Here is a 13,753-nt window from a genome sequence, read left to right as displayed (position 1 = left end):
TGCAGTGATGTCCTGGAGCTCAGATGATTGACCTCCAACAACCACAGCCATTTTCCTTTGCGCTTGGTATGACTCCAACCAACAGAGAGTTTTCCCCCTGATTACCATTGACTCCAGTTTTGCTAGGGCTCCTTGATGCCATACTCGGTCAAATGCTGCCTTGATGTCAAGAGCAGTCACTCTCACCTCACCTCGAGTTCAGCTCTTTTGTCCATGTTTGAACCAAGGCTGTAATGAGGTCAGGAGCTGAGTGGCCCTGGCAGAACCCAAGCCGAGCGTCACTGCACAGGTTATTGCTAAACAAGTGCTGCTTGATGGCACTGTTGATGACCCCTTCCATCACATTACTGATGATTGAGAGTAGGCTGATGGGGCGTTAATTGGCTGGATTGGACTTGTGTACAGGACATATCTGGGCAATTTTCCACATTGCAAGGTAGATGCCAGTGTTAGAGCTAACGGCATTGTGGGTGTATCTACACCAGATGGACTGCAGTGGTTCAAGAAGGCAGCTCACCACCACCTTCTCAAGGGCAATTGGGTATGGGTAACAAATGGTGGCATCCCATGAACGAATAAAAAAAAGTTACAGCACAGGAGGCCAGTTGGCCTGTCAAGTCCATGCTGGTCCCCTGTAGCACTTGTGCGAAAAATATGAAGCATAAATTGTTTTCCTGTGAGGATGCAGGAACCCGTGCTGAATTTGTGAAGTACTATAGATCATCTTGATTCCAGTATGTAGAAAGGCTACAGAAGAGGTGGTAGCAGTGCAAAGAACAGTACAGCACAGGAGCAGGCCATTCGGCCCTCCAAGCCTGCGCCGATCTTGATGCCTGTCGAAACTAAAACCTTTTGCACTTCCGGGGACCATTCCCTCTATTCCCATCCAATTCATATATTTGTCAAGATGCCTCTTAAACGTTGCTGTCGTACCTGCTTCCACCACCTCCCCCGGCAGCAAGTTCCAGGCACTCACCACCCTCTGTGTAAAGAACTTGCCTCGCACATCCCCTCGAAACTTTGCCCCTCTCACCTTAAACCTATGCCCCCTAGTAACTGACTCTTCCATCCTGGGAAAAAGCTTCTGACTATCCACTCTGTCCTTGCCGCTCATAACTTTGTAAACCTCTATCATGTCACCTTTCCACCTCCGTCGTTCCAGTGAAAACAATCTGAGTTTATCCAACCTCTCCTCATAGCTAATGCCCTCCAGACCAGGCAACATCCTGGTAAACCTCTTCTGTACCCTCTCCAAAGCCTCCACGTCCTTCTGGTAGTGTGGCGACCAGAATTGCACGCAATATTCCAAGTGTGGCCTAACTAAAGTTCTGTACAGCTGCAGCATGACTTGCCAATTTTTATACTCAGTGCCCTGACCGATGAAGGCAAGCATGCCGTATGCCTTCTTGACTACCTTATCCACCTGCGTTGCCACTTTCAGTGACCTGTGGACCTGTACGCCCAGATCTCTCTGCCTGTCAATACTCCTAAGGGTTCTGCCATTTACTGTATACTTCCCACCTGCATTAGATCTTCCAAAATGCATTACCTCACATTTGTCCGGATTAAACTCCATCTGCCATTTCTCCGCCCAAGTCTTCAACCGATCTATATCCTGCTGTATCCTCTGACAATCCTCATCACTATCAGCAACTCCACCAACCTTTGTGTCATTCGCAAACGTACTAATCAGACCAGCTACATTTTCCTCCAAATCATTTATATATACTACAAAGAGCAAAGGTCCCAGCACTGATCCCTGCGGAACACCTCCCTCACATCCATCCATTCAGAAAAGCACCCTTCCAATGATACCCTCTGTTTCTATGACAGATCCAGTTCTGTGTCCATCTTGCTAGCTCACCTCTGATCCCATGTGACTCCACCTTTTGTACCAGTCTGCCATGCGGGACCTTGTCAAAGGCTTCACTGAAGTCCATATAGATAACATCCACTGCCCATCCTTCATCAATCATCTTTGTCACTTCCTCAAAAAACTCAATCAAGTTAGTGAGACACGACCTTCCCTTCACAAAATCATGCTGCCTCTCGCTAATAAATTTGTTTGTTTCCAAATAGGAGTAAATCCTGTCCCGAAGAATCCTCTCTAATAATTTCCCTACCACTGACATAAGGCTCACCGGCCTATAATTTCCTGGATTATCCTTACCACCCTTCTTAAACAAAGGAACAACATTGGCTATTCTCCAGTCCTCTGGGACCACACCTGTTGCCAATGAGGATGCAAAGATTTCTGCCAAGGCTCCAGCAATTTCTTCCCTTGCCTCCCTCAGTATTCTAGGGTAGATCCCATCAGGCCCTGGGGACTTATCTACCTTAATCCTTTGCAAGACACCCAACACCACCTCCTTTTTGATAATGAGATGACTGAGACTAACTGCACTCCCTTCCCTCGGCTCATCATCCACCAAGTCCTTCTCTTTGGTGAATACTGATGCAAAGTACTCATTTAGCACCTCGCCCATTTCCTCTGGCTCCACACATAGATTCCCTTCTCTGTCCTTGAGTGGGCCAACCCTTTCCCTAGTTACCCTCTTGCTCTTTATATACGTATAAAAAGACTTGGGATTATCCTTAATCCTGTTTACCAATGACTTTTCATGACTCCTTTTAGCCCTCCTGACTCCTTGCTTAAGTTCCTTTCTACTGTCTTTATATTCCTCAAGGGATTCGTCTGTTCCTAGCCTTCCAGTCCTTACGAATGCTTCATTTTTCTTTTTGACTAGGCTCACAATATCCCGCGTTATCCAAGGTTCCCGAAACTTGCCAAACTTATCCTTCTTCCTCAGTAGTTGTTGCAGACACCACCCATGGCTGTCAGACTTCAGTATGCCATAATTGCAGCATGAATTATACTCTGGAGAGCCGTTACATAATTTGAGTATATTGTATGTAGTTTTTTGGATTTCTTTGTCCAAATTCTGTTCCCCCACCCCCAATTTTCCTTCTGAAATTTAAGCTATAAAGTTAGGTGATCAATGAAATGCCAATGGCATTTTGCCATTCTGCTAGTGTATTAGATTAATGGTTGTATTTTACAAATATCCCAGTTCATCAGTCTGTATGCCAGTCTCGGTTTGTTCAAACTCAGTCGGAAATTGAAAATAGTATGCTTTAAATGACTTGGTTGTGGGTTATTTTAAAGCAGACTGCTATTAACAAAGTGCAGGTTCAATTGTCTGATATGATGAGGAAGCTCCTCATGGTTGATGGAGGAAAAATGCAGTGAAAGCCAATTTTTTGAAGACCTTTCTGCTGCTACTGTAAAGCACTATACTGGCTGCATTTAGTCTGTCATGCAAGTTGTAAGTAAAATTTTGGCATTTATTACTTGTTGAAGTTTGTGTGGAAAATAAGGTATGTGAGGTTGTAGTAAAAAAGCTGAAATAACAACAATGACATACCTTTTACAGTCTGGTGTGCAAATCATACGTATGCATTTTTTTGAGGTTATTTTTGTGTATTTCCAATTGTCCAAATTATAAATCTAGTTACAGGGACTTAATGTACACAAAGTTGCAATTTATTTGGCAGCATTTGCATGAGGTTTCAGCTTGTGGCCAAACAATTTCGCATAATGTCCCAAAGTGGTTTACAACAGCATTATCAAACAAAGTTTGACACCGAGCCACATAAGATTTTGGGGCAGTGACCAAAGGCATGGTCATAGATGTAGGTTTTAAGGAATGTCTTAAAGGAGGAAAAAGAAGCAGTGAGATTTAGGGAGGGAATTCCAAAGCTTAGGGCCTTGGCAGTTGAATGCATGACTGTCAGTAGTGGAGTGATAAAAATCGGATGCTCAGAAGGCCAGAATTGGAGGAACATAGATATCTCAGAGGGTTGCAGGGCTGGAGACGATCAGAGATTGGGAGGGGTGATGCCATGGAGGGACTTGTAGTGGGGGGGGGGGGGGACAAAGGATATTTTAAAAATGGAAGCATTGTTTAATCGCAAGCCCATGGAAGTAAGTGAGCAAAGGGGTTATAGGTGAACAGGGCTAGGTACAAGTTAGGAGCGAGAGAGCGTGATGAATTGAGGTGGATATTGAAATCACCGAAGATGAGAAATCGCTAGATATGGAGACTGAGGGAGGAAAGTGGTGAAGATATTTCGGTAAGAAAATTTTTATGGTACTTGCAGTAGAGAACTAGGGTTTTAAATGAGGCAAGAGGGATGAAGTCAGGTGAGATACTTAAAGGAGGAAAAAAGTACCAGAGGAGTCGGGGTACAGACCAAAGTGGGATTTGGTGATAAGACCCACTTCGCCACTGTGACAGTCTGGGTGAGGCAAGTGGTGGAAGGTATAGCCATGATGTCGATGCAATCATGCACAATTAGCTCATGCTAGATTAAAAACTTATCTGGGTGAGGGAAGGATTTTGAAGGCATCACAAAGTAAGGAGTGGACTTAATTTAGGGATTGAGGGATGGGGATTATCACAGTCCTTACATCTGTGCAATAGCATTTGATCATTTTGCAGCAATGTTAGAGGTGTAGTGAAGCCATCTGCCTTGTGTGAAGCCAAACACTACTCTTCAAAATTGACTTCCTTTTGTCATGAACTGCATATAAATCTCTCATTCAAAGTATTTAATCCTTTTGCTAATGCATCTCTGTAGATTACCACAAGGAGACGCAAGACAGCAATCAGACGCATCCTCATTTTTTTCACTCTTCCTCTTTGCGTCTAATGAGAGAAAGTGACTGTCCTCATCTCAATTCTTCATGCTGTGTAACAATAACACTGTGGCCATATACCTACATTTCGCCATGTTGAAGGATCTGTTTACATGGCCACTGCCTAGTTTGACATTTATGAAAAATCGTTTGAGCGTGTTTTCACTCTTTTTCATTAACGGTGAATCAGATAGGCTTGGCTGTGTCAACAGCTATGTTTGTGTTCTGACATTCTCAGGAAGAAAGAAGTTTTATTTGTGTACTCGATTTTTGTCATGACAATTCAACCCACAAACCTAAACATGCTAGTAGTTCAAAAATTCTCAATTCTTGAAATTAATCGCTGAGTTCATGCATTTAGTCTGATATGTAGTGACAAAACCATTTTCAATATGCTTCATTTGATTGTCAAATGATTTTATACCTGTACTCCATGTTTTTGACATTGAATGTAAACGTTTGAAACTATGAATTATCTGAATGGCACCTGCGGTTTATTTTAAGTTTATGTATGTTTCGAGGCGGATTTCTCTTGGCATTGCTCTTGTTGAGTTTGAGGATACCCTGTTTTACATTGTGTACCCACTAATCCCTGACAGCTCTCAACTTCCTGCACTAGCAAAACTCTGCACAACTGTTTTTGTTTTCACCTCTGTTTCCCTAGATCTTCCCTGGCTTGATAGGGGCTTTTTCACTTGTTATCCTCATTCCCTCTTCCCATAACCATATTTTAAAAAAATTCTTTGAATATCGGCAAAATGCATGCATTGTTGATTCGAGTGCTACAAGAAGTAATCTTTTTGTGAAATTTACTTTTAAATTTGCTAAGTTTCCATTTTATAATTGTAAATGTTTTTTAAAACCATTGAGGGCTGAAGCCCTCAATGGCTCAGTGGGTAAATGTACCTCATTCATATCGTCTTTACCTTTTAGGACAGTAATGAAACCTTTGTAAATAAAAACAAAGACTGCAATTTTGCTGGAAATCTGAAACAAAAGCAGAAAATACTGCTAACAGTAAGCAAGTTCAGCAGCATTTCTGGAATGAACAGCCAGTTATCATCTTTATCTTTGGGTTTTGATACTGTGAACTTTATCATACACTTCAACTTTTGTTTAACCATATTTGGAATCTGGATGTAGGAACTGTTGTGCGGAGTAAGACCCTGACCAATAATAAAGCTTTTAACATAACAACACTGAAATTGAATAGGAACAAACTACTAAAGCTTTGTAGCAGCTCTTTGGTGGTACAGATTTGTGCCAGTGATGTTTCGCACAGTGATATGTTACAAGCTGAGGCAAAGTGCCACAAATTAATATCTTGCAATTTTATAACTGCTGTATGGGGACTATTAAGTGTTCCTTAAAGTTGTAATTTGGAGATTGTTTGATTATGATTTGAAGAAAAAGAAGTAAGCTGTAAAATGTGAGAATTATAATTCTTGTGTACATAAAATTAGCCCATGTTATTATGTACATGTTTCTATTGCTCCAAATATGACTCACTGCAGTGAAGCAAAAGCTGCAAATATATATGAATTATTGCTTCATGCTCTATATTGCATGAATTCGAGTGAGCTTTTTAAATCTAAAATTGTAAAAGAACTATTTGCACAAAGTGCATGATTAAACATATTTTCCACTACGGTTAAATGTTGCTCCTTCAATGATGTGAGCCTTTTACAGCTTAATAAAAGTAATATACTGCTCGTAAAAATCTGACATGTTCAAGGTTCTCTTCCTTGCATCTAATGCTAAGAAACTGTTAAGCAGCTTTTGAAGTAAAATAACAAAACATGAAGACTGTTCCAGGTTTAAAAGCTACTTTGCATAAAGCATGGCAGAATTTCTTTGAAACTGAAAGTTAGAATTGTGTAGAATTGGTTCCCTTTCCTTAGAAATAAAAACTGTTTGTCTGGATAGCTGATCTGTAATAAATGTTTCCACTAATTGCTACCCCACTAATGCTACACTTTACAGCAATGGCCTTTAAAGAGATTGTACAGTATATGTTTTTATAAAAGGCAATGAGCTTCTGAAGTGTTGTAAACACTTTTTAACTCAGTGGATGTGGCAGTTACACATCACAGAAATTCATTCTCTCGCTTTTGTGTGCTTGTGTTTGCTTCAAAACCAATGCTCTTGTTTGCTTCCTCTCTCGTTTTTAAAAGATTTGATGTTGTGGAAGGTAGCCTTTTGTTTATCATAGAAAATATTTCCACAGATCCCTTTTGTTTTTAAACAAGTGATGTCAGTAAAGATTAAGGTTTTTTTTGTTGATAATTGTGACATTTCAATTGTGATCTTACATTTTAAAAGAAAAGGCAATGTTGACAATTGCAAGTTTTTAAGTTATTACTGCACTTGATGTAAAAGTTATTCCAAGTTTTTAGGCAATTCAAGCAAAGCTATGTCTATGTCTAGCTATACACTAGTGAAAAAACAACTAAGATCGAGTAGACACTTACCACTGAAGGAGTTGTATTTAGCCACTAGGGAAAATAAGGTTAGCCATACAATCAGTCCAAATACTTCTTTTATAAAAAGCTTACTCAAATTATGTGCAATGTAGCTGGAGATTTTATTAAAATGCAGAATGTTATGACTTAGTGGGGAGAAGAAAGTTGGATATTCTACATTTTAGATGTAGAGTAATTGTGGTCACAGCTCAACCAAAATTATGTCAAATCTAAATTACTATTGTATTGTTGAAAGACATTGATCTCGGACAGCATTCGTGTTAAAGTTAAAGAAAAAGAGGCTGTAAATTTAACAAGCTCCTTGAGGGGCATTGGTGAGAGAAACCACATTAGAGTGTTGAGAAACTAGCTAGCAATTGCTCTTCTGTGGTTCAATGAGTAGGTTGTGATTTTTTTGCCCCTACAGAGAAGCTCAAAACCTTTTACAATGCATGATAAAATACTTGGATTATGATGTATCTAAATGTTCAGAAATCCTCAGCTTTAGTATTCATTTATAGGAAACTTGTTGAATGTTGAGAACGTGCTGCCAATCTGTTTATTGTAACTAAGATGTCCATTTTCATGTCTGTAGTGTGTATTCTTCCTCTTTTTCTCAGCCTCTTACAACTAAACATGTCATCGAACAGGGAAAAATGTTTGATACTCCCTTCTAAGATATTTGTGCTACTTTATATAATCTTGGTTAGATGCCCTTTCCCACTTATATTCTCAAATCCCATGATTTTTAATGGTTGGGCTTCACACAGGAAATCAGATATATGGAAAGCTACATTTTAGCTACTTGTGAACATAAATTTGTATCAGAAAATTGTGGCACATTAGACAATCCTAAATGTTGGCAGTGCTGAAATGTGGAAGATTTTACATGTAATTTAACTGTTTATAAACAATTCACTAGATCATGGGTTTGAATCCATTTTGATATTTTCTATCTTGCGGTCTGTGATATTAAAAATTGCTCATGCATTTATTCCAGGTTCTATTCTTCGGTTGTCTGAATATTCTATAATATCTCCCCACCCCCCCAAGTCTTTATCCAACATTCCAACATTTTTCCAAACATATATACATTTATGACTTCTCTACTACTCTTCCCTCCACCCCCCCCCCCCCCCCCCCCCGTCCCCCCAACCAACAAAAAGTCTGACTTTGCAGATTCAGTCTCATCCGAGGTTTGACATCTCTCCCCGATCTGGTTGTAATCTGTTTCGAACGATCAGTCGTCTTCGTAGGAAGTCTGGGTTTTTGACTTGGTTTTTCGTTTCTACGGGTTGTCGTATTCTGCTCGGTTTGGGTTTGTTCCTCTTCATCTGGATCTTGGAAATAGATTATTGGCTGTTGCTTTTGCGGAATAGGAATGATATTCCTCTGATTCCTTTGTATGTTTCCTTCATTCGTTAGTATAACATACGCTTACTGATAATCCTCATGTTTATGGATTACTGTACCTTCTCGTTCCAGGTCATGTATCCAAACGAGAAGCTTACCCAAATTAAACAATGGTCAAAAAGTTTGAAGTCTCCTATTGTAATTCCTGGTTTGTTTCCTTCTGTAGGAGTTTTCTTTCTCTCTAATTTTCTCATAGTCTTGAGTCTTCAATCCTGACATTAATTGTTGAGGCAATACTGGAAGCTGTGTTCTTAACTTCCTTCCCATTAGTAATTCTGCTGGTGATAATCCACACAGCAGTGGCATTAAGCGATAAACTAGGAGTGAGAAAGGAAGATCTTCATTTTTCTTGAGTAAAGATTTTATGGTTCTCGCACCTCGTTCTGCCTTGCCATTGGTGAGCTCGTAAGATGCTGAAAGTCCATCTTCATGGCAAACTGGGTAAAGCATTCGTTTGTGAACTGTAGTCCATTGTCTGATATTTCCTCTGGAATCCCATGTGTCATGAATATGTCCGTAAGGATTCTGATAACTACCTCGGTGGTCATAGAATGTAATCATCGGATTTCTATCCACCTGGAAAAGTAGCCGATGATGATATATGACTTCCCATCAAACTGAATAAATCCATGCCTCGTCTGTGCCAAGGTCTCGTTGGATAGTCACAACACTTTGCGCTGTTCTGGCCTCTGTATCACGCATGTCTGACAGTTGTTGATCATGGTTTCGATATCCTTTTGATATGCCAGGCCACCATACCGAAGATTGTGCCGTCGCTCTGCACTTGGTTATACCCAAATGGCCTTGGTGTAATAGATATCTGATCTCATTGAAGTAGGAATAACAATTCTGTCATTGTAGACTAATAAGTCGTCAGTTGTGGTAAAGTATTTCCTATATTCATGGAATGTCTTCATTGTTCTCCCTCCTGGACTTGCTTGTGGCCGCCTATGTGCAATATTGTCTAATGAGAATGCACACTCTGTCATTCTACTATGCTTGTCGTATTTCTCTCAATTTCTTTGTGCTTGCTAGTCAATTTTATGCTGTATTGCGAGTATGTTTGTCATCTACGAAATTCAAGTCTTCCTGTGACGGATGATTTATGACTGCCCTCAATAATGCATCCGCTGACAATTGGAGCTTCCCTTGGACGTATACAGTTTCATATACGTACCTCATTAATCTGAGACGAAACCTTTGTATATGTGGAGGCATTTTTGCTGTTTCTTTTCATCTAATAAAGAAACCAATGGCTTGTGGTTTGTCTCGATTACCACTTGTATCCAATGATGATGTATGAAAATTTTTCAAATGCCCTTGTGACAGCTAGAGCTTTTTTGATAAATGCGTAGCATGTCTCTGTATCAAGTTTAAAATATATGAGGTGTCCATTCACATCGATGTCTGCTGTACAGAAATCTTGGTCTGGATTACAGATTTCTCTGGTTCTTTCTCTTGTGGGGATAGCTGTACTTGATTCACTGCTGTTTGTATGAAGGTCCTCTGCTTTGTACCTTTTAAGCGAAGACATTTTGCTGTGGCACATCTTCCCATAGTGTCCACTTTTTCCACAATTAAAAAAACTCAGCTTTACTTGCTGGGCACTGCGCCCTTCTGTCGGTCGTCTTGGCTCCACAATGTTGGCAAGGTTTTCCTATGTCATACATCTTCTCATCTGTGTGTTTTTTCTGTTCCTTAGTGTTTCCCTGGTTTTGGCTTAACCAGCTTTTTGAGCATTGGACTCCTTTTCATCCACTGCTTGTCTTCAGCTTGTAGGATGACCCTATTCTGTCGTGAACTTATGTCTGTCTTACAGTCTGGTCTTTTCCAGTGTAAGGTCTTCCTTCAATTGCAACATATCTGACAAGGATTCAGCTGCTATGCCAACGAGTATCCTCTCTTTGATTAGTTCTGCCTTTAATTTGTTGTATCCGCAGCCTTTTGCCAATCTGGTCATTAATATAGGAGCCTACAGATTTGCCAATTATCTGTGCCAGCTTATTACATTTGGCTCTTTCCAAGATTTTATTGGTATGGAGATTGAACTATTTATCAAAGGCTTGGAGTACCTCTTCGAATTTATCAGCATCGTTGATCCTCTTGTCGGACAATTACGTCATCCAAACCACACCTACTAAATATAGGAGGGTGTTCACTTGTTCCACTTCAGATTTTGTGTGGAGTTGTGAAGCAAATATAAACCTTTGGAACCTTTTTCTCCATGATAGCCAATTTTGAATCTGATTGGTTCCCTCTTGATCTGGAAACTCTCGGGCGTTCCCAATCTTGGATCCATATTGCTTTCTTAATAGACTTTTTATGGTGTTCCCCTTTCTTTAAGAAATGCCGCTTGCTTGTTTTTTTCCCCCAGGCTTGGTTGCTTTAATGGAGATGTTCCAGGTATTTTTGAGAGTTCCCTGCTGTTTTAATAGGCTTTTTATGGTGCTTTCCCCTTTGAGAAATTCACTTTGTTGTTTTTTTAATCAGACTTGCTTGCCGTAATGGAGGTGTCCCTGCTATTTTCAGGCATTTCCCCGTGCATTTCAGGGGTTTCCTGCTGTTTACCCTCGCGTCAGCCCAATTGAAAGATTGGTTTTTTTTCCCCCATTTTTCTGTATCCCCCAGCATGTGCCTTAAGAAAATTACTGCAAGTTTTGCAAAGGCTTTTAACACAATCCCTGACCGTTGGTGTTGTGACTCACCCGAATGCTGGATTCTACTAGCAGGCCACCACACTTCAGTGGTGCAGCCTATATTTCTGTGCTCTGACTCACCACAGTTGTGGAGCTCTTTACAGCCTCTTCTGCTGGGAAATAGTTTTTTTTCTGTCTTGGGCCAGTATTTCTCTCTAATTGCTCAGTACTCTTTTACCGTTGTTTTAACGCTGCCACCATGTTGGGTTTAGTTGTACTTGTATTAATAGCATTGTCGGGCGTTCGAGAGACAGTCTTAAACTGCAGTAAAGGTTAACTAACAACTCTTAATTACAGTTACTATATACTCTCTGCAAGCCACCTAAGCGTGCATCCTTCGTGCTGCTCTTCCTTCTTCTCAAGTTTGTATCATGTGACTGTTACATCATCGCTTGTACAGTGGGAGGGGTCTCTCACTGTCTTTGGTATTAATCCTTTAAATCCTTATACTACAAGAACAGTGGCTCAGTCTTAAACCACCATTTCTCTCATGGTTAGTTTTAAAAACAGGTTCACTATACATAGGCAGCAATTTTTATTTAGGTTTGGCTGTGCTTTCTCATGACATTAATTGTTCTGTATCGTTACAACACTTACCACTGAAGCAAAATGCTTACTGAAACCACCAAGACGTACCCTTAAGTAGTATATGTGGCTGCTTTAGAATCTAATGTCTGGCGATATGAACATTTATAAAGCAATTACTGTTTCCTTTGTTTTATAGAACGCCAGAACAGTGCCCAAGTGTGGTGTCTCTGCTTTCTGAAAGCTATAACCCTCATGTTCGATATGGTGCTGCCCTAGCTCTAGGAATATGCTGTGCTGGAACTGGCAACAAGGTAAGTTCCTATTTGTTCTACAGTTAAGTTACTTCAGTCACTGATTACCTATTAAGTGTTCTGATAGTTCTATAAAATTTAAAGAATTTTATTAATGATTAAGTAGCTATTTGAACATATCAATTCACTGTAATGCATAATGTCAATAATCCAAACACTTGAAACTGAAAGTTAATGTTTGCAGTATTCCAAAATGAAGCGTGATCTCTCTTTGAATGTGTAGAGCAGTGGAATGCTCAACCACTGGATATTCATTAGAAACTATGATCTGCTAAGTCTTATGGAAGGCTTTTAAGGAAATGCTTTTGGATAGGAAATTGCAAGAAAGGCATTGATATTCATAAAAGGATGTAGATGAACATTATTTTGAAACATATTGTGCACAGAGTATATAAAATATGTGTAGATGTTTCTTGTATGCTTTCTAAGGTATACGACTCCATGTTGAGATATGGTATTGGGCATTGATGAACTTTTGTCATGGTAGACTCCTCATTCGAGCACGTCCAAGCTGTGAATGATTTCATCGTCTTCTGTGGGTCCTGTAATGACAACAGCCCGTTGCAGAATCGGCATAGATGTCCACAGAACTGGCAGTTCATGCTGTCGTCGTTGGTGCTTGGGGGAAGGTCTGCAGCTGCGCCACCTCTGCCTTCCTCTGGGTACATTTGATGTTGCAAGTTTGGTGTGGATTGTCCTTGAAACATGCTGAACCAAATTTCACTGCTTGTCTCCACTTGGGCCAGTTGGCTGCAGTGTTTTCCCAAAACAGGAGGTCTGCAATGCAGATGTTTGTAAGGCTCTTTTCTTTTTTTTGGATGACCTTTTCTTGTTTGTACTAACCACCTTGTTGATGTTTCCCCTGAGACAGTTCCCCACAGAAGATCTGCTTGGGGATTCTGTATTCATCCATGTAGGAGACGTGGCCTGCCCATCTAAGTTGAATTTTCTGGAAGGTGGTCTCCATGCTATTGAGCCCAGCACGATGGAGGACCTCATTTGATTTTTGTCCTGCCATCAGATTCTTATGATGGATCTCAGCTGTCTTTGGTGGAAATGTTCCAGAGCTTTGCTGTTGTACCTATAGCATATAGTTGGCTGGGAAGGACAATGGCCTGGTAGAGTTTGATTTTAGTCTTCAGTTTAATGCCGTGCTGCTTCCAAATGTTATCATTGAGTTGGCCGTAGGCAGAACTTGATTTCTGGATGCGTGCGCAGAATGGCATCCCTAGAGAGCACGCTACCAAGGTATGAGAATTTTTCTACAGCCTTGAGATTGGTGCCTTCAACGGTGCCTGGTACTTTGTAGCATGTGCTTGGCACTGGCTGAAACATAACCTCAGTCTTGGAGACACTGATTTGGAGACAAAAGTTTTTGACTGCGCTCAAGAATTTGTTTGCCATAGTCTGGATGTCTTCCTTGTTGTGGGCAGCTCAGGCACAGTCATCTGCATACAGAAGCTCGCTGATTGCTGCCTCTGTGACTTTGGTGGATGCATGCAGTCTGGAGAGATAGAATAGCTTCCCTGAACAGAACCTAATGTTGATGCCTGCAGGCATATATCTGGCAGCTTCTTTAAACATTGCAACAAAGAGGTGAGAGACGTGACCCATCCTTGCTTTATGCCACTGGTTATAGCAAAG

General features: G+C 40.6%; 1 protein-coding gene across 1 annotated transcript in view; it reads left to right on the top strand.

Moving 5' to 3' along the window:
• The window catches only part of psmd1 (proteasome 26S subunit, non-ATPase 1), a 149,936-nt gene that overhangs the window by 98,014 nt on the left and 38,169 nt on the right, over positions 1 to 13,753 (top strand). Inside the window, exon 17 of the mRNA XM_068042365.1 lies at positions 11,995 to 12,109. Within this exon, the coding sequence (XP_067898466.1) occupies positions 11,995 to 12,109 (115 nt within the window). The remainder of the gene's footprint in view (positions 1 to 11,994; positions 12,110 to 13,753) is intronic.

This window comes from Heterodontus francisci, chromosome 11, assembly GCF_036365525.1.
Source record: "Heterodontus francisci isolate sHetFra1 chromosome 11, sHetFra1.hap1, whole genome shotgun sequence".
Taxonomy (NCBI): domain Eukaryota; kingdom Metazoa; phylum Chordata; class Chondrichthyes; order Heterodontiformes; family Heterodontidae; genus Heterodontus; species Heterodontus francisci.
The sequence above is the reverse complement of the archived record's forward strand: the minus strand, read 5'-3'. Positions and strand labels throughout refer to the sequence as shown.